We start from the raw sequence: 26774 nt of genomic DNA, 5'->3' as shown, positions 1-26774 counted from the left end.
TATTACCCTAACTGAAAAAAATGTCCCTTAGGCTTAGCCCAAACTCATATGAAAAACATAATGATCCTCCAAATAATTATACCATTGGAGACTAGATTCTGATTTGTTGTACTGTGTGACTATGGGATGAAAACTATAAATACAGAATATTCCTTCATATTGGTAAACACGCTTACGATGTAAGTATATTGATCAATCCCTTCAGATACAATATTGCAAGGCAGGAATTAATTTAGTCAACCAAACATTTCTCTGGGCATAGACTTAAACACAGTAGACTGTTGAGGATTACAAATACCTACAAGCCAGTTTAAATGTTTCTAAACTAAACCAAAAAATTAGATGACCCAGAATAAGAACTGACGCAGAAATTATTAGAATTTTCAGAGATAATGTTTCTACGTGTGTGATTGTATCTATTTGTATCTATCTATTAAAACTTTAATACAAATGAAGATTTTAAAATTATACCAATAACAATTTCTATTTTTCTTTGCCTAGGTGGTCAATATCGAGACCAAGACAACAGTTAACTTTTTGAGGATGAATTATAAAGATCTACTCCCTGTTTTAGGCCTAAGCAGTACTGATACAGTTATCAATATTGTGTAGAACTAGAAGAAGGGGGTAGACCCCCGAAATAGTTTTTTAAAAATTCAGCTACTAGTGCAAGTTGTAAAAGTATTACTTCTTTTTTTAGTACAACTGTGTTGTGCAATGTGAATGAGCTAACTCAAATATTATTACAGTTTCCTTGCTGGGGAAAAACAAAACTTACTACCTGCATATGTTAGTTTCATGTGTGATTTGCTAGTTGTAAAGTCTAATTGTAAATTGTTAATTCTAATGTGAATTAACTTTAAAAATCAAATGATGTGCTGGCAATTAACCTATTTGGGATTAGGCTCATGGGGGTTAAGTTACTAAAGTAACAGGCTGTTCACTTTTTACTTTGCAAAGGAAGCTCTGCTGACTTCCATCATCCAAGCATGTGCAAGCAAAAATACTGGGGTTTTTTTTCCTTGCATGTGATTGGGTATTCTTTCCAAGTAAATTTTCACCACATTCACTAACCAAGGGAGAATTCCCATGCAAAATGAAAAGCCTATTTGCCTTTAGAAAATCAACCCCTAGAAAAACAATACGGGCATCAATTGGTGTCTGAACATATTAAAGTGACAGTAAACTCAGGAGTTAAATCGTAAAAATGCATTCAAGTACCTTAACTATTAACAAATAGTATCTTATTTGTGTATCACTCGGCTGTAGATTGTCAAATCATCTCTGAATTGGTGCTGACACTGTCCTTCCTTCTGGAGGGGGGCTACTTTTGTTCCCCATGGTCCCTGTGTGTTGTAAAGTATTCACCGCTCCAAGCTCACTCCCGGGATGGACTACAACCTCAATACAAATGAGTAAACTTAACATGAGATTGTAGCCCATCCAGGTAGTGAACATGGAGCGGTGCCAACTTTATAACACACACAGGGACCATGGGGAACAAAAGTAGCCCCCCTCCATAAGGAAGGACAGTGTCAGCACCAATTCAGAGATGATTTGAGGATCTACAGTCGAGTGATACACTAATAAGATACAATTTTGTTAATAGTTAAGGTACCTGAATGTATTCTTAAGATTTTACTTCTGAGTTTAGTGTCACTTTAAACTCCCGAAGCCAGGAAGCCCAAAAGGACTTTATTGGTAGTACAATTTCACTTTTCTAGCACATTAATTGAGTGCATGTGTGATCCTTTCTTGGCAGGTTGTGATGGAGAATCAAACATTTTTCACACAGTTTTACCTGACCTCATTTCCTGTTTATCCTGAAACTTTGCCGTATTTCTTTTTGATTTTCTTCATTCTCTATTTGGTTGGTGTACTAGCAAACTTTGTAATCATTAAAGTTACAGTTCAGGAAAATAATTTACACACCCCAATGTACTTCTTTTTATGCAATCTATCTACAGTCGACATTTGTTACATCACAGTCACTCTGCCCAAACTAATGGACATTCTGCTGACAAGGAAACATTCAATAACGTTTATACAATGCTTCACTCAGTTGTTCTTTTTCTTATTTTTGGCCAGCACTGAAATTACGTTACTGTCTTCTATGGCCTTTGACCGTTATGTTGCAATTTGCAGGCCCTTGCATTACCAAACTACTATGAGCAAAAGAAATTGTATTATTATTTTAGCAGGCACGTGGCTGTCTGGCTTTGGAAATTCAACGTGTGTAACATTGTATGTTTCAGGATTAACTTTTTGCCATTCCAATGCAATTGAACAGTTCTACTGTGAGATTAAAGCCCTTGCTAAAATTGCATGCACAGACAGAGGTCTCGGTGTCCTAATATTTGTAGATACTTTCTTATTTGGGCTTTGTCCATTTTTACTCAGCCTCATATCTTATGGTAAAATAATTTCCATCATTCTAAAAATTAGATCCAATGAAGGAAGAAGGAAAGCCTTCTCCACGTGCACTTCTCATCTCACAATCCTCCTTATTTTCTATGGAACCATTATTTGCATGTACATGGGGCCATCCTCCGATCTGGTAAATAAACAGGATTATATATTTTCTGTATTATTTGCTGCCGTCACACCCATGTTGAACCCTCTAATATACAGTCTGAGGAATACAGAAGTGAGAACTGCTATTGTGACCAATATGAAAATTAAAATATTTGGATGAAACATTTTTTTTTTTTTTTTAAAGAATTCCAATATTACTATATTTTAGGATGATAGATCTTTTACTGAGAAAATCTATTTGTAAGTCCCTACAGGATGGTTCCAGAATATTTATGTATGTTGTGCTCATTCAGTCCCTGTATATGGAGTCAGCCTGTGTCCTTGATGGGCTGGTTTCTAGTTTTGTTCTCACTTGATATCTCCTATATTTCAGTAATCTTAAATCTCTTTTTAATAAAGTCCATGTAAATCCTAACAATGAACTCCCATTAATTTTTCCATAAATATACCATTGAAAGTATTATGTCTGTCTGATAAGTGCTAAAAAAATACCTCTTGATCCTGCCAAAAAATCCAGTGCTGTCCTATGTTGTGTGCAGTCTGCAATGGTATCTTAAAGTGACCACCCATGCTGCTGTAAGGACTTACTTTAAGTGATGCCCTAATATTCCTCTTTCAAGCAGTTTCCAGCAGTCCCTCCAGCACTGGGGTCGGTCTCTGATCCTCTGCAGACTGCTGTCTCTTCCTGTCCCACGGAATCAGTCCGACTTGCATGCTCATGGCTGGGTGCATTGACTTTCACAGTAGCTCACGCCTTCTTCCTGCCAGTGATATCCACATCCTCCTGCACAGCCGCTTGAGAAGCTACAGTTCTACAGCCCGTAGCGAGCGGCAGAGACAGTGGTAGGTTTTTACCTATTTGGCAACTTTTTACATTTTTTTAAATGTTTTTGCATATATCTACCTAATAGCAGTAGATATATGTAAAAAAAAAAATTGGACTTTAATCTCGTGGCCCAACAAAAAACATTTTAATGTCACTTTGCTGCAACGAAATGAAATGAAAACGGAACAAAAAATTCGAACAGACTACCACTAACGAATTTCTTCCTAATCTGAATCCCGAAACGAATTAACTTTCAGACCCGAATCCCGAAAAACAAAATAACGCAAGATCCGAATCAAAACAAAACGAAATAAATTTTCTGCCGGTGCACATGTCTAGTATTCAGTGATGTATTTTGACTGACATTTAGACAGTCATGAAACGCTGTACCAAAATAAATGTTATATCTTTTTTGGGGATGAATAGAGCTTTCTTTTGTTTGTATTTAATCACCACTGTTTTTTTATTATTAATAATAGTATTATTATACAATATATAATATAAAAGATAGGGTCACGTTACGTAAATAGATACCCAACATGTCAAGCCTTGAAACTGAATGCACTCGCAAAATCTCAAAAAACTACCATGCACAAAATTGCACATAGGCAATCCTTTAAAAGTTTTTACCGCTCAACAAAGAGCAGAAGGATACATCCACAGCTTCAGCTAATCCATTTGGCTCGCTTTGGCTGCCTGAGCCCTTTGGTTCAGTCGAACAGAAGGCCTGCTGTACGGGTTATTCACAATAGCCCGTAGAGCAGCCGAAGTGGCTGAATGGCTCAGCCGAGCCGAACGCGTATGCTTAGGCTTGGCTGAGCCATAGAATAGTGACACCTGAAGCGCGGGAGAAAGGTCGACCAAAGCTGACTGATCTCCCGCGAAAGACAACCTCCTGGAAGATGCTAAGCTGTCATTACATGTAAACAGTTGGGCGGAGCCATCCGTAATGTCACAGCTGGCTCCGCCCAGTTGTTGTCCTTCAATGACAGCACAGCATACGAAGGGCTGCTGTACAGGTGTAATGCTCGTCTTGGGCGAGGGTCGAATACCCTCTATGGATCGCAACTGCGGAATAGAGAGGGTTAAAGGAACGGGAATCAGATTAGCAGCTCCTCCCTGGATTGCCCAGTTTTGTATGTTTAGGCGTTTAGGAGGCTGGGGTACATCACGCCCCGTATACACAGTAGGGAATGGGAACTACCGGCACAAGTATGTTTGTAGCAGGAAGTAATAAACGATTGGTTTTGAGTATGCAACAACAGGTGATGGCAATGCACAGGTTCAGCGTTAAACACAGCAGGAATAAGTTCTCAGGTTGTACAAGTATATCGTAATAGGTGAAAGCAATGCACAGGCTCAGACTCAAACACAGCAGGCAGTGTTAAACACAGCGGCCAGTAGTACTCAGGTTGTTCAGGTATAATGAAACAGATGAGAGCAATGCAATGGTTTAGATAGATTCAGTATATTGAAACAGGCGAGAGCAATGCACTGATTTAGATAGACGGTTATGCCTAGAAGACCTGGGGCTATGGTTTGCTTAGCCCAGGTTACTTGCGGTTTTGGTGGTAGTTGCGGTCTTCAAAGGACGTACTGGGTCCGGTGGGGTTGAGGCGAGTGGAACGCTGAGTTGATCAGCGTCCTTCCACGATCAACGGAAAGACGCCGATCAACTACCGTGACTCGGCTTTATGCCGAGAGCTGCGTCTTGAAGGGGCGGAGCTTCCCGGCGCGCCTGCGCCCTATCTAGACGGCTCTGAGGGGTGAGATGCGGGAAGACCTCGGCGCGCCTGCGCGAAGCGACGACGGAGAGCACCACCAGACGTCACCGCGTTCTGACGGCAAACTGGGGCTACTGATCCTCGTTGCGCCTGCGCATGACCGCGACGGCCACCCGCACCCGGTCCCCGCAGTGCTCGTCTATTACAACAGGCTATTCACAATAGCCTGTACAGCAGCCGAAGGCAGCCGAGCAGCTCAGCTGAACCGAACGCGTATGCTCCAGCCGCAGCGGGGGAAAAGGTCAGCCGAAGCGAGACCTAAAGAGCCTGGTATGACTTTTAGGAGGAACCTCATGCTTTTTTTTGCTTTTTTTTTAAATGGGGTCCCTCCTAAGTTTCCTACCAGACCTAAAGGGTCTGGTATGGTATGGTTTGGGAGGGGGACCCCACGCTGTTTTTTTTCTTTTCTTTAGAAATTATTTTATTATTTTCTAAACTTGTTTTTCTTTTTCTTTTTTTTTACATTTATTGAAATAATGTTGAAACATTTTTTTTCATTTGTTTACATTTTTTTCTATTCTGCTCACTACCTCAGAGGTAGCGAGCAGAATAGCCGAGCCGAATGCCAGTCGGCGGCATTCAGCTATTCACTCACTGCCGTTCTGCCCCTATGAGAATAGGGGCGAACGGCAGCGAGTGAGATGCCGGAGCTTCAGCTCAACCGATCCAGATGTTGGAGTCGAACTCCTTCTGCACTTCAGCTCATCCGAACATGCAGAGCATGTTCGGCTGGCCGAAGGCAGCCGAAGACAGCCGATGTACAGCTGATGTACGACTGATTTTAGACGATGAACATTGTTCGGCTCACTTCACTTCGGCTGGGTTATTCACTCGACTGCCTGAATTCGGACGCTTTGTGAATAACCCTCTTAGTGTTAACAGGGGCGTATCTAGCACGAGGCAAAGTAGGCGTTTGCCTTGGGCGGCATTTTTCAGGGGGGCGGCCCCCCAGGCAGAGGATGAGAAGAGGGGACAGTGAGCGGGACAGCTTCGGACATGAGGTAAATGCTCGGCAGCTCGGACTGTTCATATCTCAGGGTCTGACAAGGAAGCCGCAGCCGTTCTGGTTCTCAGTGAACAGCTTCCTCATCAGACCCCGAGATACTGTATGTGCGGTTTACGTTTACGGTCAGTGTGTAAGCACGGGAGTCGGGGACATTACCTTCTCATCCCGATCTTCCTCTCTTTCTTCCCCTGTACGCTGCTGCACAACTTAGTATACACAGTCTCCCCCTCCTCCCCCTCCCCTCGCGGTTTAATGTCAGTGTCAGCACAGGACATTATCTTCTGGTCCCGATCTTCCTCTCTTTCTTCCCCTGTACGCTGCTGCACAAGTACACAGTACACAGTCTCCGCGTCTCCCCCTCGTGCCTCAGCCCAGTCAAAATTAAAGCCAGGAAAATTGACACTTACATGTGAGTCCGGGGACCGGAGAGAAGGTGGCCTCTGGAGAGGATCGAGGTGACCAAGGTGTAAGCCTTTGCAATGTTGGTACACCACCAGGAAGTGCCCGTCCAGGACGGAGAGTGCGGGGCTGTGACCAGAGGGAGGTGGAAGGGCGAGAGCTCCGTTCCATTTGAACTGGTACACAAAACAACAAAATATAGGCACTTGTCCACTTTTGATGTACAGAGGAAAAGGTGGAGCCTAAACAGGAAGGGGTGGAGTTTACAGAAGAGAGGGTGGGTCTTAAACAGGAAAAGGCGGGCAATTTTAGATGGGGGGGGGGCGCCCGAGTTTAGTCTTGCCTAGGGCAGCACAAAACCAAAATACACCACTGAGTGTTAACAGTGATGGATGGCCCTAGAATTATTGGCCGCACTACGACATTTGCAGTGATAGGTAACGTGTGTGGTGTAATCATGATTTCCACATGTAGGTGCACACGATGCATGGCTGTGTTGTATGTGCATGTATATGGAAGCCGAGGATGTTAAACAAAATTTCTGTGTTTATAATTTTAAAAATTATATGTGACTTTAATTTTTACACTTTTGTAAAAAAAAATATTTTATCACATAGTAAGCTTGTTATCCCCATGTGATAAAATAAAAGTTAGCAAACAGGATGTAACAGGTCCACTTTATAAGAGCCCTAATGTCACCTATAGATCCAAAAGAAGCGGATGAAGCAGAAATCTGCTTCATCAGCTTCTACTCTGGCAACAACAGCCAGAGAAATGACAGACTGTAGGCAGAAGTGATCAGAACGGGAGATCAGCCAGTGGAAGTGTGTTGATCTCCCTCAGATCTCAGTGCAGAGACTATCCGTGCCAGTCCTGGCAGAACCCAGGATAGCTGGCAACGGCAGCAGAGGGGGTTGCACACTTCCAGGCACTATACAAGCGATCGGGCTGCTCTATTGCCATCCAATCACTTGTATTTATCAGCCATCACTGGCTGTAAACAGTATACATGGGGATTTGCGTGAGCAGGAGTGGGAAACGCCATATCGCTTAAAATCAATTCCTCCAGCAATTCTGTGGCAGGTCACTGGATTTTCTTGCTGTCAGTTGTAATTGATTAGTTCAGGATAAGTTTTTTTTTGCATGGTATGCCTTCTTAAAACAGAAGACATTTACACGGCATTACACTATCTGCAAAGGCCTGCATGTGCTCCCCTCTTCGCTCAGTAGATATAAACATGTATAGTCAGGTGATGCAAATGTGCATGTTTTTACCTAATGCGCCTATAAAAAAGACTTCACCCCATGAATGTTCTATGATCCTGTTTCCTTAAACTTGCCAGGATTAAGGAGACCCTTTCACCAGACTATCCATTTCAATAACAATCTTCCCATTAAACTATATGTGCATTTAACTTATTTTGTACATGTTATCAATCTGCAAATGCCTCCGTGTGTAGACCTCCAAAATGCGTGAGATTGCTGATGGGAGAAGCCATCTTGGATATGATCTCACAGATGTAAAAAATTACACTCTATAATAATTGTTCTCCATTCCTCCCCCATTAGCTACATAAAAAGTTATGTTGGGAGGTGAAGAGAAGGCGGAGGAGCTAGGCCAGCACAGATAGTAATTATATTTTCCCAAAACAGGAGAAGTCCTTTGATGTGCAATGAGGGAGGAGGGAAATTGACTCTTACTGAAGAAATCAAATTTGCAAATTAACTTGGGTGATGGAAGTCAGCAGAGCTTCACCTCATTCATTAAACTAAAGGGAAACTTCCCCTACAAAGTGCAACTTCCCTTGCATAGTGAACAGCCTATTTGCCTTTTGTAAATCAACCCGTTTAGGTGAGAAAATGAGCAAGTAAGTGTAGTTGTTGCCTGTAGCAGCCAATACAATTTAATATTTTTATAACATAAAAAATGAAACTTGCATTGCTCTCTCTCAGAAAATGAATAATTCTCTGTGAATCCTTTGTTGCAGTTAGGCCTAGGAATAAATATTTATTTGTAAAATACAGATTTTTTATTAGTGGTTAAAAAAATGTATATTTTGCAGTTCTATAAACAAAAAGTAAAATAAAATAAACCAAATGTATTATTATTATTATAATACAGCATTTATTTAGCACCAACAGTTTGCGCAGCGCTTTACAATATAAGGAAGACATTACAATTACAATACAATTCAAGACAAGATGGTAAGGAGGGCCCTGCCCCTGAGGGCTTACAATCTAAAAGGGAGGGGGAAGTGATACATGAGGAGGTAGCTGTGTGGGGATGAATTGTTTGAGAACGTGATGGTTGAGCGGTTAGGTTGAGTTGGGATAGGCTTCCCTGAAGAGATGAGTCTTAAGGGATTGCCTAAAGGCAGCCAGAGTGGGAGATAGTCAGACAGGGTGGGGTAGAGAGTACCAGAGGATGGGAGAGACTCTAGAGAAGTCCTGGAGGCGAGCATGGGAGGAGTTGACGGGGGTGCTGGAAAGCAGGAGGTCTTTGGAAGAGCGGAGGGGACGGTTAGGATGATACTTTTAGACAAGGTTTGAGATATAGCCGGGAGCCGGGGGCGGAGTTGTGGATGGCTTTGTAAGTCGTTGTTAATATTTTGAATTTTATACTTTGGGCAATTGGAAGCCAGTGCAGGGATTGGTAGAGGATGGCGTGTGATGGAAGCCAGTGGAGGGATATGTAGAGGATGGCGGGTGATGGAAGCCAGTGGAGGGATCGGCAGAGTTTCTTTTATGGTAACTATATGCTATTTTGGCTACATATAGATATCTATAGTTTACTTTAAAGAACTATGAAGTGAGTGCTTTTCACTCACCTCATAGTTCTAGCCGACCTGTGACAATGAGACTGTCACAGGTCAGCTCAGGAGATCGGGAGGTGAGCGAATCTGACTGGCGGAACGGACGGGGGAGGGGGCGGGTACAGCTGGCTCTGCCTCCAGATATGCAGAGCCAGCTGTCACTCACGCAGCTGGGCGGATCTCGATATCGATGTCAGGATCCGCTCCGGCTGCAGCGTCTCAGTATACCATGAGCTACAGTTCGCGGTATACTGAGCCTAGGGTGACGGGAGGATGCTAGTTTGTGTCCTCCCGTTACCCTAAGGAGAACTATGGGGAAAAGCCCTGACCCCATAGTTCTCCTTTAAGGCAATATTTTCTTTAAAAAAAAAAAATGTTCTGAGGAATAGATTGCTCAATCTTCTGAGACTCAATTCACTAGGAGAATATTCATACAGGGTATATATAAATGTGCTCTTACTAATGATAGTAATCCTTGTGAACATGACAAGAGAACGAATTGCAGGTACGGTACATCTCATGTACGCATGAAGCTAAATCCACATTTGTAGTTGTCGACAATGAATTTTAATTTTAAGAAATCTTTTGAGCATACACAATATTTTTTTTTTTTTTGTATTTTTGCTTTATTTATGTAATGCTTTCCATCAGCACATTTCACACACATTTACTCTGTACCATACAACTAGAAACTGGGCAACCTTTGCACTCATGACATGTTGGAAGATGATAGGGGGATATCAAATATTAATTATTTATAACCAGCCTGCTTGTGTTCTATTGAACTTCACTTGAGTAGATCATTTTATGCTACACATAATTGCACTCAGAATGAAAATTTAATATATTAAAGTAATGGGTAGATGGAGAAGCCTTCCACACACCTTGCAGCAATCCAAGCCTACCGTGTTTCCCCGAAAATAAGACACTGTCTTATATTTTTTTGGGCTCAAAAAAACACACTAGGTCTTATTTTCGGGGTAGGTCTTTTTTTTTTTTTTATGTACAACATTCCACACTTATTCATGTACAAAAATATGGTGATCAGGACAATCAGGGGTGTCGTACCTTTCCGAGAGCAATTTGCTAACCAATCGCTGGCCAGAATGAGCGAAGCGCACTTTCACTATCGATTCCTCACAGGTGGAGTGCATTTGGTATCACTCTGCCTGTGACAGGAGCCGGAGCTATAGAGGAAGCAACGGCTTATGCGGCTCTGCTCCCTCCAGTGCCCCCTCGCTTCCTCTAGCGCTGGCTTCGTTGGCACCACTGATTCTCGACCGCGGCTCTTCAAGTTCCCCCTTTTGCCACCACCGGCCCTGGAAATGGTCACAACTAGGTCTTATTTTCAGGGTAGGTCTTATATTTTAGCAATTCCTAAAAATAGTACTAGGTTTTATTTTCGGGGTAGGTCTTATTTTCGGGGAAACAGGGTATGTAGAAAATGATGCTCGTAGTGACAACCACGGATGGCGCCGTGCAGACACAGAGTAGAGACACAAATCACCAGCACTCAATGATATCATCAAAAATGTACATTTAATTGGACGAAACATCACAGTAACAGCAAGCCAACATTTCGGAACCACACAGGGTCCCTTCCTCAGGGCAGAAAAATGTGACCAAATATATTAAAGTGACACTAAACTTAGGAGTTTAATCTTAAAAATACATTCAAGTAGCTTAACTATTAACAACAATGTATCTTATTTGTGTATCACTCGGCTGTAGATCCTTCAATCATCTCTGAATTGGTGCAGACACTGTCCTTCCTTCTGGAGGGGGGCTACTTTTGTTCCTCATGGTCCCCGTGTGTGTTTTAAAGTAGTCACCGCTCCAATCTCACTCCCGTGATGGACTACAATCTCAATACAAATTAGTAAACTAAACATGAGATTGTAGTCCATCACAGGAGCGAGCTTGAAGTGGTGACTACTTTACAACACACAGAAACCATGGGGAACAAAAGTTGCCCCCCTCCCGAAGGAAGGACAGTGTCAGCACCAATTCAGAGATGATTTGAGGATCTACAGCCGAGTGATACACAAATAAGATACATTGTTGTTAATAGTTAGGGTACTTAAATAAATGTTTAAGATTTAACTCGAGTGTAGTGTCACGTTAAGGGTATTTTAATATCTCTTGAAACAGGGTTGCATATATTTTAGGTTTAAGATTTTATATTCAATTAACAAAAAATGATTGGTCTGTGATTTGCTCTTGATTACTCATCATGCTCGTTTGTTTTCTTTTCTTGATCATTTTCTTATAGTTATTAAATGTAAAATGCACATATGTTTATTATAAAAATACGACTATTAATAAAAAAAAATTATACATATTGAATAAACACTCTACATGCATTTATTTTTAACAGCAGTTTCAAATAGTTCATTGGATCCACTTTGCATTAATGATGGACATTTTCACAATTTCACTCTCAAAAATGAATTCCGTTTGTTAGCATTTTATGAATATCCAGATGGCCAATATGTGGCTATTATTGGTGTTTTTTTCATTTATTTGTTTGGCGTGCTCGGAAACATTCTTGTTACTTTAACTGTATGTTGTACTTTGCAGTTGCATACCCCAATGTACTTTTTTTCTATGCAATCTAACAGTCTTGGACATTATATATGTCTCTGCCATCTTGACAAAGCTGCTGTTTATTACAATTACAGGTGATACCGCTATCTCCTACCGAGGATGTTTTACAGAAGTTTTTTTCTATGTTTTTTGTGTTGGCACAGAATTTTTCTTGTTAACTTCAATGGCTTATGATCGATATGTTGCTATTTGCATTCCACTTCGTTACATTCTCATCATGAGCAAAAGAATTTGCTTAGCCCTGAGCTTGTTGTGCACCAGTTTGGGTACCTTTAATGCCATGATGTATGCATTGTTGATATCTAAGTTATCATTCTACAGTCCCAGTGAAGTCAACCATTTCTTCTGTCACATGAAGTCAATACTCAGTGTCTCTTGTAGTGACAGCGAAAGCATTGCGGTTCTAATCAATGTGGATGGTGTTGTTTTGGGTTTTTTCCCCTTTATACTTATTCTTACCTCTTACATGTACATTATATCTACAGTCATGAAGATCCACACATCTTCAGGAAGACTAAAGGCTTTCTCCAGCTGCTCTTCACATCTCACCATTGTTTTATTATTTTGTCTCACATCCCTTACTCTTAACATAAAGCCAGAATCGAGGTTTTCCCAGGAACATGACAAAATGCTCTCTATACTGTACATTGGTGTTGTTCCAATGTTAAATCCCCTGGTATACAGTCTGAGAAACAAGGAAGTCTTAAAAGCCATAAAAAAGTTATATCAAGTCATCAAATAATGTATGTGACAGGGAAAATGTACTAACCACTTAAGCTCTTTGGATGTGTCTGAAACACCCTGGAATTGAAGTGGTTAAAACAAGCTAATTGAAATCATAAGGACATTGAGAGATGTCCTCTGCAGAGTGTGAATCTGACAGTGCACAGCTTTGAGCACTTCTGGTTCAGAGCTTTCCAAAACCTGGCTGAAAAGCCGAGTAGACAGCTGTGAACAGTGGCGGAACTATCGTCATAGCAACCCAGGTGGCCGCTATAGGGCCCGGAGCAGAGGGGGTCCTGGCCTAGACCACGAACAAAGGGGTCCCCCTGATGCCGTGCAGGCCACCGGAACTGTCACTCACAGCTGTAAGGTGGAGTGGTCCAGATTGAGGCCCAGATTACTGACAACAAAAATGTTGCTATGCTGTCCTGTGATTTCTAGTTACACCCCTGGCTGTGAAGCTGTGCTGTGCTCATTAGGCTGGAGCTGAAGACAGCAGAGATATTAGGGGTCTAATATCACATTCTCAGCCATCACGTTCTCAAACAATTCATCCCCACACAGCTACCTTCTCATGTATCACTCGCCCGTCCATTTTACATTGTAAGCCCTCGGGGGCAGGACCCTCCTTACCATCTTGTCTTGAATTGTATTGTGATTGTAATGTCTTCCTTGTATTGTAAAGCGCTGTGCAAACTGTTGGCGCTATATAAATCCTGAATAATAATAATAATAGACCACTGATGTCTCCATAAAGAGTGTCTTTGAGCTACTCAATGCTTTAACATAGGATGTTGTCAGTAAAAAATAGAAAAAACATTAAAAATGTAAAAAAAATAAAAATAACAAAACATTTTTGAAGAACATTTTCACCCTGCTCACACAATGTGCATGTATAGTGCATGTGTATATAAACAATTGCGCAACATATATTGGATATCGCCATGCTCACAGGAGGAAGAAAAATTATTGTAGGTCCCTCATTTATGGTTAACTCCATAGTGATGATTTGTAAATCTGTCTGCATGCGGGTGCAGGCTGTCCATAGACTTACTTTGTGTCTCTCCTCTTCTCCCGGCTGAACATCTGAACTGCGCATGCGCCCACCCCAAGATCCTCCCAAGATGCAGCCGCCTGAGATTTTTCAGATTTTGGTTTAATAACCCTTTAACCTTTGCTACCCCTGCACTGCAAGAGTTAACTGCTGATTTTTGTCAAAGTGACCCAAAAAAGTTGTAATCATCTGAACCTTAGCTTGTTCTGGTCCTTCCACCCTCTCTATGATCTGTAAATCATCACATTCCATATACTGTGTATAGACGTGAGGACACTGAGGTACATTCCAATGCTGCAGTGTAGTAGACAGGCCTGGATTCCCCACAAGGCCACCGAGGCCCGGCCTCGGGGCGGCAGGGCACCGAGGGGCGGCACCGGTGTGGAATCCCCCGAGTTCCGGGTGCCGAGGGGTAAGTGTGGGAAAGCCGTGTACGTTTACAAGTGATCTCGGCAATGTCGCCGAAATCACTTGTAATAAGTTTGCAGCCGGTCCCCCCTGCCCCTACCTCTCTCCTCGCTTGCATCGTCCGCTGGGCTCAGTCCTCCCGCAGCCGCTGAATCTCTGCTCCAAGTAGCTGCGGTGAGCATGCTGTGTAGTGAGAGGGGAGAGCCGTCTTCCCCTCTCTGCTGTCACAGGAGTTCTAGCACAGTGCTAGAACTCCTGTCCTGGAGGTGACGGGTTCAATAAAGAGAACATATCACCTCCAATTGCTATCACACAGGAGATTGTTAGCTCCTGTGTGATAGCAATAAAGTTAAGTGGAAAAAAAAATTGATAACAAAATTATTAAATAAATAAAAATTTAAAAAAATAATAAGCAATAATTAAATAAAAAAATAAACAGGTGATTAAAAAGTAAAAAATAATAAGAAACAAATTATTTTTAAAAATAAGAAAATAGTTATAAAAAATAAACAATAATAAGATTAAAAAAATGATAAAAGTAAAAAAGTAAACAATAAGATAAATATAAATGTAAAACAGTAAAAAGAAACAATAAAAAAAAAATAAAACTAACCCTGCTGCCCTGCCATCTGGTTGCCATTCTCCATTGATGGGGGGGGCGCATTGTGGAGCCTGGCCTTGGGGCGGCAGGGAGAGTAAATCCGGCCCTGGTAGTAGAAGAGATGCTTCTGTGATAGGAGAAGCAGGAAGCTGGCTCTGTGGTTCAGTTGAGTATAACTTTTTTTTACCACCTAGACAGAATGGAGCACTTAACACTTGCCGTGCAAGGCTAGTCATACTGCAAGGGTTATGAAAAATTTGGCCTCAGTTCTTTAATTTTTGCAGCATTTTTGAAGACATACTTTTTTGAAAAATCTCAGTACAAATTAGTAAACTGAACATGAGATTGTAGTCCATCACAGGAGTGAGCTTGGAGCGGTGACTACTTTACAACACACACAGGGACCATGGGGAACAAAAGTAGTCACCCTCCAGAAGGAAGGACAGTGTCAGCACCAATTCAGAGATGATTGGAGGATCTACAGCCGAGTGATACACAAATAAGAGACATTTTTGGTAATAATTAGGGTACATGAATGTATTTTTACGATTTAACTCCGGAGTTTAGTGTCACTTTAAGTTTACTGTGCCTTTAACACACATTCAGTGATGTAAATCTGTGTTTATTTCCTATGTTACCCATTTAGAAATACACCCATAGGGCCTTATGGGATCATTTTCCAAGACCTCTGTGAATACATCTTTGTTATATAAAAAACGATGATATTTCCAATTAAATGAATTATGTGAACATGGCAGCAACTAACATCACAGGTAAACTGCATTGCTTGTGCTGATAGCCACAGATGAGGTAGTATCGGCAGGTTGTAGGCTCCCTAACCATGGAAATACAATATGCCCGGTGTGCTGGGCTGGGATCTTTGAGGAGGGACTGTGCCTGTTTAACAGTCTAAACAATAAATGAATAAGTGAGGCTTTCCCCATGAATTACAGAAGCAGTGCCGATAAATGGCCTACTGTAAATCTGTTTAAAATAATAATACTGGTTTGCAGCAATTGAATTTATTTTAGATCAAACTACACAATCTATACAACTCTGTGATTAGATTAAACTAAAATTCTTGATAGCTGGAATTTATAAATAGCTGGAATTGTATCCTGCCAGAACTTTTGCTCTCATAAAAAACAATGTTTTATTTATAAAAACCTGGTAGGGAAATTAAGGAAATTCTCTACTAATCTCCATAAATTAACTGATTACCTAAATTCTTTGTATGCGCTAATTTGAAGACGAAATAAAAACAATATTGTGGGAAAAAAATATATATATATATTGTGACATAAGGAAAGGAGAAGTCATTGAGGGGCGGTATATTTCCCCTCGCTTTCTATTCTATGTACAGGAGTAGCGGAACCCAGACCAGGTTTTCTGTTTGACTCAATAATCCAGCTCAGGTTTTGTGCCTCTCACCTGGATTGTTAATTGCTTAACGATTGCTTATCCAGGTGAGATAAAAGGGGGAAGGCTGAAGCAGGATGTTGCTCTGGTCTGGGACTCAGAGAGCATTCTGAGAGAGCTACAAGGTGGATGGTTGTGAGGAGAAGGTTGCGGAAAGTCCTTTTTGTTTTGTGAGGTGGCTGAGATAAGCTCTCCCCCTGGTAGATAGGAATAATTTGTCATAAGTGTGATGATTATGGCTTACAGCTCATGAATCCCAAGAATCCCAAGAACCCCAAATCCACAATCTCAGAAAAGTAGATTATTACATGCAATCAATAAAACAAGGATTGTACATAGAACAATATCGGACCTCTGAAAAGTACAAGCATGCATATCTACTCAGTACTTGGTTTGGGCCCCTTTTGCAGCACTTACTGCAATTACTTTTGCACGATACTCTAATTATTCGAGTTTCACCTGTGTGTATATATATATATATATATAAAATATCTCAATCACAGACTAAACCATTGACTAGAAGCCAATATCAGTTTCATAGACTTAAGATCACAAAATTTGAAATAGAGATAATTTTTACAGCAGCTGAAATTTCTCTAATTTAATTTTGATGCTAACACTATATAACCGAATGATCAGAATAAAGGATTTAGTCAGATATATATGGCTAGCATAAATTGCTTAAAGATAGATGTGAATCTATACTTTACCACTAATCTGGACATTCTTTGGTCTCAGTGATGTCCAGCCTCAGTTAATTTAGGGACAGGAGTTCTTTGTCTTTTTCTTTGTGTTGATGTTCAGGTTCTCTTCCAGTCTTTCCTTCTCCCTGTTCAGTCCTCGTTGTCTTTAGTCTCCCTTCTACCAAATTTCTCTATCCTTTTACTACCTAAACTTTTGGGAGCGAAAGATGCTATTTTATCTTAACCATGATGTCACTACTCGTCTCACTTTACACCAAATTATACCCACAATTTCCTGAAGGAGGCAGTATTGGTCTAGGAATCATTAGAAAATATATGATGGTGAATAGTTCTTTGTCCTTTGTCCAGCCTGAGACATGGCATCTTCATTTATCTTATAGTCCGGTACAATTGGTACCATTGTCAGTCTTTATCTTGTTATTGTCTGTTCTAACTGGACCCCCAACATTTATAACCTGGGAATCTAAGATATTAAAAGTCTGAGAATTTCTGTTATTAGACTCTTTTGTCTTCAAAGCATGAACTTAAAGTCATCTTTATTCTGCAAAATAAGAGAGAAACAACATGGCTTCCAGTATTCTCATGTTACATGATGTATAGATGTTAAGTCTAGGTCTCACACTTTTTTTTTTATTGTTCTGACAAAACACTAGTATGCTACAAAAAAATCATTTTTTTTAATAAATACATCAAAAGGTTGACTAAATTTGCTGACCTCAAGGCAATCAGCTAAACACACAGGTGAAATACATATATATGGGAGCTGTTTTACCTACCACAGGATTTGTCTGTGAAGGTTCTCATTCATCCAGGTCATGGTATATCTGTGAAAATGAAATCAAGGCAACTGGACTTGCTGTCTTTCTTGAAGACGTTTTAAATGGCCATCCGACTACGGTAGCTTTCTCAATTCAGAATGACGTCTACAAAAATTATCTGGGGATATATATATATATATATATATATATAGTGAATGTTGCTCCAATCAACATAATCTGTTTATCACAACCAGCATGGGGTCAAGGTGTTGATTGACTTTTCATATAAGCTTTAATCATGCAAATTTAATCAGCACCTTACCTCCATGAGATCACAGACCTCATGCTAGTTATGAGACACAGATTATGTTGATTGGCGAGCAACATTCACCATATTTATTCCCAGAGACTTTTTGTACAAGTCAGACTGAATTGACAAAAGCTAGTCAGATGACCAGTGAGACGTCTTCAAGAAAAATACAGCAAGTCCAGTTGCCTTGATGTATTTTTACAGATCTACTAAAGGAATTGTATTTCTGTCCAGTAAGTCCTGAGATTTAATCATCTCTGCCCTGTCTGCCACAGGAGGAGAGGCAGTCTGAGCTCTGCTACCTTGTTTCCCCGAAAAAAAGACACTGTCTTATATTTTTTTTTCAACGAAAAAAGACACTAGGTCTTATTTTTTCGGGGGATGTCTTATTTTTACCTGGCTGCAGCTGTCCGCCCTCTGCTCTGATGCTGTCCACTTCAACCCCACTGGCTATGCCGCGCTGTGCCTGCTGGGAAATGTAGTCTTCAACGGCAGCCGAGACAGACAGGTGGGTGTGCGGACGGACATGCGTGCGGGCAGGGGGAGGAGGGAGGGAGCTGCGGCCGGTCTTCACAAGTAAAAATCAGTTATATGTGCAGCTACCCCGAAAGTAAGACCTAGGGCTATCTTCAGGGATTTCTTTAATATAAGACCTACCACCGAACTAGGTCTTATTTTCGGGGTAGGTCTTATATTACAGAAATCTCTGAAGATAGCGCTAGGTCTTACTTTCGGGGAAACACGGTATGTAGTAGCCTGTAATTTTAAATTACACTACTTACACTGCTTCTTTTTTTCAAAATATTTTTATTGATATTGCAAAGAACACAGAGCTGCATTTTTTTTAATTGCAGTCAGTTATTTACATAGTGCCAACAACTTACGCACATTCACATCAGTCCTTGCCTATATGGAGCTTACAATCAAAGGTCCCTATTCATCTATACAATGTCTTATTTAGAGAGGAGCCAAGTAACCTTCCAGCATGCTTTTGGAGTGTGGGAGGAAACCGGAGTACCCGGAGGAAACCCACACAAGCACAGGGAGAACATGCAAACTCCTTGCAGACAGTGTCCTGGCAAGGATTTGAACCAGGGGCCCCAAGTGCTGCAAGGCAGAAGTGCTAACCACTAAGTCACTTTACCTTATCTACCTGGCAGTCAGTTTTAACAATGAAAGCTGCATGGTAACATGTAAAAACTAGGCATGCACTGAAATTTCGATCGCCAAAATATTTCGTCTGCACAAAATATTTCGGCTGAAAATGGTACTATGGGTAAAATGGTGATAGTGTCCTAATGGCCAAAATTGCATCCGAAAAGTCAGTGCATCCTAATCGCTTCTCTCCTCCCCACTGAACACCGGTCTGTGTCCCCTGCGATGCCAGCTGCTCTCCCTGCCTGTGCCAGCAGAGGCAGCAGGGATCCAAGGGGATTCAGAGGCTCCAGCTGTCAGCGCCCAGCAGGGAGGAGAGGGCTGTCAGGAGGCCGAGTGGGGCAGTGCGGGAGGAGAGGGCTCTCAGGAGGCTAAGTGGGGCAGTGCGGGAGGAGAGGGCTGTCAGGAGGCCGAGTGGGGCAGTGCGGGAGGAGAGGGCTGTCAGGAGGCCGAGTGGGGCAGTGCGGGAGGAGAGGGCTGTCAGGAGGCTGAGTGGGGCAGTGCGGGAGGAGAGTGCTGTCTTTTTAAATAAAATTTTAAAAGATTTTATGGTATGTGCGTTATCCTTTTTTTATTGGTGGTTTATTATCCTGGTCACGTGATTTGATTGAGTGATTCTGGTGAGTGGGGAGCACTGATGTTTGATGAAGCTAGGACGGATTTACTAAAAGTTTTTTTTCTGAATTATATGGATTATGATTATTTATTTATATTGTTACATTAATATTTTTGGGTTATATTTGTCTTACATTTTTTGTGCACATTTTAATAAGGACTGTTTATTGGTTTTTCTTCATCTCTCGACCACAGTATTACAGATCTGTTGGTCCTTTACTGCAGCTGTCATTTATTATTCACTTATATACTCAATATTGGAAGGGGTAACATCCATAAGCGTGAATACTCACATTATTTTAAGGATGTAGAGCGTGTTACCAGCACTCAGCGATCAGAAATAATCGCTGAGTTTTAGTAAATAACTGAAGACATAGGGGTCTATTCACGAAGCAGCCGAAGGATCTAGCCGTAGCTTCGGCTGATCCTTCGGCTAGCTTCGGCCCCAGGACCCCTTCGGTTCAGTAGAACCGAAGGGCTGCTGTACGGGTTATTCACTATAGCTCGTACTGCTCCCAAACTTGGCCGAGCGGCTCAGTCGAGCCGAACGCATATGCCTCGGCTGAGCCGCGCTGAAAGCCAAAGCTGGCCGAGCGGCCGTGTCAGAATTGAAAAGAAAAAAAAATGTATCATAGAAATGCATTGCTAGATTCCTATTGGCTATTTCAATTTGCAATAGCCAATATCAAACTAGCTATTGTACCCGCCCTCTGCTGCAGTTCTCCATCAGGTCCCCACTAGTGATTGACAGCAGCAGAGGGCAGGTACAATAGCTAGTTTGCTTTTGGCTATTGTAAATTGAAATAGCCAATAGGAATCTAGCAATGCATTCCTATGGTGAAATTTTTGTTTCTTTTTTTTTTTGACGGCAGCAGAACTGCCGGCCAATAGAAAACAGTTGGGCGGAGCTAGCTGTCACTGCTAGATCCGCACAATCGTTTTCTATTTCTTTTTTTCTACCTTTTTAACTATTTTTCTGTTCTGCTCGGTCCCACAGAAGGACCGAACAGCATCGAGTAGCCTGCCGGAGGTTTGGCTTAGCCGATCCAGATGTTGTATCGGCCGAGTCGAACTCCTTCTGCACTTCGGGTCGGCCGAACATGCTGAGCATGTTCAGCTGACCCGAAGCCACCCAATGTACAGCTGATTTCAGCCGATATACGGTTGAAATCAGCCTTAAGAGCCTGAAGTGAATAGCCGAACAGCGTTCGGCTCATTTCGCTTTAGGTGGGTCATTAACTCGGTTGCCTACGGCAGCTTAGTGAATAGACCCCATATTGTGGTTACTGTTTCCCCAGTTATAAATGAACAGGAAGTGCTCTACACCACTTCCTGTTCATTCAGTTTATGAATGGACAGGGGCACTCAGAGACTATAGACTTCCTGTTCATTCATAAAAGGGGCTGCAGAAAAAGAGTTTTAGGACTCTGTGTCCTCAATGTCTTTTTCTATTTTTAGACCCCTTATATTTCCCCAAAGCCCTTAACTGTAAAGTAAGAAGAAAAAAAATTAGAACATTTTAAAATGATTTTAGCAAAATGTAATAATGGTTGGGAAAAAAAGTCATTTTTCGGTTTCGGCCTGACAATGTTTTTATTTTCGGTTACGGTCTAAAAAATGTATTTCGTTGTATCCCTAGTAAAAACAAAATTATAATTTTCAATCCTGTTATAATGTTTTCTTCCAGGTCCAAATATTTCATTCGATCTATGCAAAAATAGGAATGAAACTGTCCATAGAGCTACACAACATAAGACGTTGCACCTGCTGGCATTTTCCATATATCCCAGAGTTCAGATTATCATTTCTGTGATTGTCTTATTCATGTACATTCTCTGTATACTTGGAAACTTGCTTGTAGCTATAATAGTATGTCTGACACCCCGGCTGCATACTCCCATGTACTTTTTTCTGGGCAACCTTACATTCCTAGATATTGTGTATGTGTCTGTAATCTTGCCAAAGCTGCTGGCCATCAGTATGATAGGTGACACCAGTATCTCCTATCCGGGGTGCTTTACACAAATATTCTTCTACGTTTTCTCTATTGGAACAGAATTTTTCCTGCTGACCTCTATGGCTTATGACAGATACGTGGCCATTTGTATTCCATTACACTACGTCATGATGATGAACAGAAGGACATGTTTGATATTGGCCGTATTTTGTTGCACTATTGGGACTTTTAACTCGCTTATGTACGCAGTGCTTATATCACGGTTATCGTTTCCCAGTTCCAGTGAAATCAACCATTTCTTTTGCCATATGAAGTCAGTACTCCGTATCTCTTGCAATGACAGCACCAGTATTGCAATCTTAATTACTGTTGATGGTATTGTTTTAGGGTTTGTGACCTTCATGTTGATTCTCACATCTTACATGCGTATCATATCTACGATTCTAAAGATTCATACCACCGCCGGGAGGCTAAAAGCCTTTTCCAGCTGCTCCTCTCACATCACCATCGTTGTTTTATTTTGTCTGACGTCTCTCACTCTGAACATGAAACCGGAAACAGAGTTCTCTCAGGAACAGGACAAAATACTTTCAATGGTGTATATTGCTGTAGTTCCAATGTTAAATCCACTAGTATATAGTCTGAGAAATAAAGATGTTCTAAAAGCTATAAATGAATTGAGAAAATAAAAAATTAGAGATGGGGCCAGTCACATCATCAGTAAATATAACAAATACAACCTGTGAACGTTGTAAACATGAAAGACTGTAAAGCTGAACAAAGAAAATATAGCAACAAGCATTGAACCCGGATTTGCTAAAGTGCCAAGTTTACAAATGATTACTGATGTTATTTTTTTTAGCTCCCGTTCACACCTAGCCATTTTGTCGCTCAAAGCTAAACAGGAAAAAAAAACGCTCAAGGCCAGCAATCCCATTCACTTGAGCACGACAAAACATTCAAGACAAGGGATCCCATTCATTTCTATGGCCCCTGTTCACACCTAAGCATTCTGGTGTGTGTTTTGTTGCACAAAGTTTCATACCAGGCCACATGCCCTCAGCACTGGGAGGGTGCTTTTCCAGGGTCGCCCCTGGAAAAACACTTTTCCCCATGCCGATGGGGACATGGTCCTCTTCCCCACAAGCCCTGGGGCGTTGGTTGTGGGGGTGTGGGCAGAGGGCTTATTCACATCGGGGTTGCCCCTGGAAAAACACTTCCCCATGCCGATGGGGACATGGTCCTCTTCCCCACAAGCCCTGGGGCGTTGGTTGTGGGGGTGTGGGCAGGGGGCGTATTCACATCAGGGTACCCCTTTAATAAATGGGCACCCAAATACGCTCCCCCCCTTGTGAGTGAGTAAGGGGTACTTGTACCCCTACCTATTCACTATAGGGTTAAAAAAATGGAAATAAAAAAAACAGACTTTTGGACAAAAATCCTTTAATTGAAAAAAAACCACAACAAAGGATTGGAAAAAAAATGGATCCACGGACGTAATTCAGGGTCAATCACAACTTCCAGCATTGTCCACGACTATGACGACTTGACAAAATAAATAATAAAACAATAAAAAATAAATATGTGTACAGTTTCACGTCATCTGACAGGTGAGCCATGATTGGGCAAAGTCATCATGACTTTGCCCAATCATGGCTCTTACAGAGTACTGACCCCTGACTGGGCAAGGTCTTGCACCTGACCTACGGTCAGGTGCAAGCCTTTAACCAATTAGGGCTTCACAAGGTGCATTGCCGCCGTGCACCCTTATAGTTCGTGTGTTTGGTGAACACACGAACTAGCAATGCCCGAGTCGAACTCATGTTCGACTCGAACATCCAGCCCAACTCTAATTGCTATGATTTGCAAATCTCATAAAATAATATTTTATTCACAACAGAAAACATATCAAATGTTTAAACTGAGAAAATGAACATTTTAAGAAAAAAATAAGGTAGCAATACGATGGCAGCAATACGTCTCAACAAAGTTGGGACAGGGCAACAGAAATCTGGCAAAGTAAGTGGTACTAAAGGTGGCCATACACTTTACAACCCTCGCAATACTTTTGTCTTGCGAGGGTTGTAAAGTACCTAAAAAAACGTACGATCAGCCTATCTTGGACAGGCAGATCGTACTTTCGATCATTGCGAAGACTGCAATGAGGGGCGAGCTTCGATGACTGCAAACGGGCAGTGTGTGCGAGCGCACACCGGCCCGTTCGGCAGTTGTCGAACAAGCAGGCCACTAACTCGACGAGAATCGTACGATTCCCGGCGGGTTTTCCAGCCTGCTTGTTCGACGGAAGACGTGCGAACGTACAGTAGAAACGGTCGCACGCCTTCCATACACTGCACAATTATTGTACGATTGCGGGATTCCCCATGATTCTCATACGAGAATCGTGCAGTGTATGGGCACCTTAAGAAGGAAGAGCTGAAAGAAGATTTTGCAACTAAATAGGTTAATTGGCAACAGGTCAGTAACATGAATGGGTATAAAAAGAGCATCTTAGAGAGTCAGAGTGTCTTAGAAGTGAATATGGGCAGAGGTTCACCTCTACCCGTGATCTTCAGGCCCTCTGACAGCACTGCAATAAAAACAATCATGATTCTGTGATCGACGTCACTGCATGGGCTCAGGAATACTTCCAAAAATCACTGTCTGTGAACACAGTTTGCCGTGCCGTCTAAAAATACAAGTTAAAGCTCTATCAGGCAAAGAAGAAGCCATATCTGAACATAACCCAGAAACACCACCATCTTCTCTGGGCCAAAGCTCATTTCAAATGTTCTGTCACAAAGTGGAAAACTGTTCTGTGGTCAGACAAATCGAAATTTGACATTCATTTCAACCATGGGTGCTGCGTCCTCTGGACTAAAGAGGAGACTGACAGAGCAGGCTTGTTATCAGCACCCAGTTCAAAAGCCTGCTTCTCTGATGGTATGGGGGTGCATTAGTGCGTATGGAATGGACAGTTTACACATCTGGAAAGACACCATCAGTGCTAGAAGTTTTATAAAGGTTTTAGAGCAGCATATCCTCCCATCCAGACAGCATCCTTTTCAGGGAAGGCCTTCTATATGTTAGCAGGACAATGCTAAACTGCATACTGCATCTATGACAACAACATGGCTTTGTACTAGAAGAGTCTGGGTGCTTAACTGGCCTGCTTTCAGTCCAGACTTTTCACTAATTGAAAATATTTGGCTAGGGGCGTAAATAGAAATCACAGGGCCCCATACCAAAATTTTGTATGGGGCCCCATGGTTGCTAATTATGCCACTTGCAGAGCCCACCTGATATACCAAACAGCCCACCTGAGAGTGACCCTGCAGAGCCCACCATAGATTTCCTATGGTGGGCTCTGCAGGGTCTGAGATGGGCTCCACACCTCTTATCTGCCAGCGCTGTCCGCCTCTCTTCCATCCCTGGGCCCCACCTGCTCTTAGGTCGCTGGCTAGTGATGTAAGAGGAGGCGGGGTTTCTCTTAGGCGGGCCCCGCCTCCTCCTTCACTGCGAACGCCGGCCTCTTCTGCCGCAGCTGCTGGCTGTCACTGACACAGCTTCGCAGCAGCTGTGTGGGAAATCAGTGATCTGCACAGCCGCTGCTGAGCTTCGTCAGTGACAGCCAGCACCCATACATGCCTAGATCAGGGGTAGCAAACCACCGACCCTCCAGCTGTGGTGGAACTACAAATCCCATGAGGCATTGCAAGATTCTCACAGCCACAGACATGACTCCCGAAGAGAGATGCATCATGGGATTTGTAAGTTTCACCACAGCTGGAGGACCGGAGGTTTGCTACGCCTGTCCTAGATTGTTCACTTCTCCTGCCTTCTCCAACCTCTTCACCCTTTTGTGCACAACCCTGTGATTTTTTCATTTTACATTGGTGGTCAGTGAGGGAAATATCCCTTTCATTTGTACAGCCTGCACACTGATTACTAATTAAAGGGGCATTCTTGCCACTGATTTTCAATGTAATAGACATGCCTACTTCTACTGACTACCAATGTAAGGGGACATTCACAAACCCCCCTTACATTCCGCCTCAGTAATTGAAAGAATGTCCCTTACACAGGCGGTCAGTGGGAAAAATGTTAAATTCTTTCCACTATCTACCAGTGAACGGGGCACTTTTGCTCCTACTAAATATAAATGTAAGGGGTATTCTTTCTTTCTTTCACTGAACACCATTATTTAGGGTAATTATAAATGTCCCCAACATTGACCAATTGACTATCAGAGAGAAAAATGCCCTGATAATCTCAGTGAGAACCAGCTTGTGGGTCATTTCTTGAAGACAAATAATTACATTTGTGATAGGCGTCCGCTTACCTGTATGAACTACGCATCAGGTACCATAACAAATACTCTGAAGCACTGATAAGCAATGATACTGACCTGAGGTGTGCCATGGTCCGGGTGGACAGTAATGCCAAATAAGGGGGCAAACACAAACAGTTTAGAGTTAATGTATATCTTTATTCGTAACTACATTAAGTTGCCAGTTTTGAAAAGGCCTCGGCCATTTCCACATGCGGATCCGGTATGTACCTGCTGAAACAGGACGAAGTCCACCTGCCTAGATGTTTAATTACGTGGGCCGAGACACCATGCCTGGAGGCGGCCGAGGCTGCCCCTATGTGGAAAGAGTGCCCTGAATATAGCTGGGGGTCTACCCCTAACTGGCCGAGAAGCAAGCGCACATGGCTAATGAACTGCCTTGCTGTCAGTGGAGCAATCGAAAATGGCAGCAATGGACTCTCCAGTGACCCTCGGGACAGCCAGGACATAAGACTATCTAATACTGACACCAGGCATCACGCGTTGCCTGGAAGGGTAGAACTTAAATTCTGTGGGGGCACCGACCTGATTCGTTTTGCACCGTTCCAGAGATAACAAGTAATGATCGGGAAAACAGACCAATAGTTTATTCCGTAAGGAAATGGATTTGCGGCTGGAGCAGGTTAACTCACCTGGCCTAAGAAATCCATAAAACGCTAGATAAATGGACGCCTTTATAACCAAGCTTTGCATGACCCCAAAAGGAGACCTGTCCAACATTCCTGACATGACCCTCAACATGCGACTAG

General features: G+C 42.1%; 2 protein-coding genes and 1 pseudogene across 2 annotated transcripts; all 3 read left to right on the top strand.

The window, feature by feature from the left end:
- Positions 1 to 1768: 1768 nt before the first annotated feature.
- Positions 1769 to 2695, top strand: LOC108800299 (olfactory receptor 13C9-like). The gene has a single exon (XM_018572275.1). It carries the CDS (start codon positions 1769 to 1771, stop codon positions 2693 to 2695), a length of 927 nt encoding a protein of 308 aa, XP_018427777.1.
- A 3409-nt stretch (positions 2696 to 6104) lies between these two features.
- On the top strand, positions 6105 to 12712 carry LOC108800298 (annotated as a pseudogene).
- Positions 12713 to 17443: 4731 nt separating this feature from the next.
- LOC108800297 (olfactory receptor 1L4-like) lies at positions 17444 to 22363 on the top strand. Its single transcript, XM_018572274.1, has 3 exons — positions 17444 to 17473; positions 18354 to 18477; positions 21405 to 22363. The coding sequence occupies exons 1-3, from the start codon at positions 17444 to 17446 to the stop codon at positions 22361 to 22363; spliced, it is 1113 nt and encodes a 370-aa protein (XP_018427776.1).
- The last annotated feature ends 4411 nt before the right edge of the window (positions 22364 to 26774 follow it).

The sequence above is a fragment of the Nanorana parkeri genome, unplaced genomic scaffold, assembly GCF_000935625.1.
Source record: "Nanorana parkeri isolate BGI_ZX_2015 unplaced genomic scaffold, ASM93562v1 scaffold1985, whole genome shotgun sequence".
Lineage (NCBI taxonomy): Eukaryota > Metazoa > Chordata > Amphibia > Anura > Dicroglossidae > Nanorana > Nanorana parkeri.
This window is presented reverse-complemented; position numbering and strand designations above follow the sequence as displayed.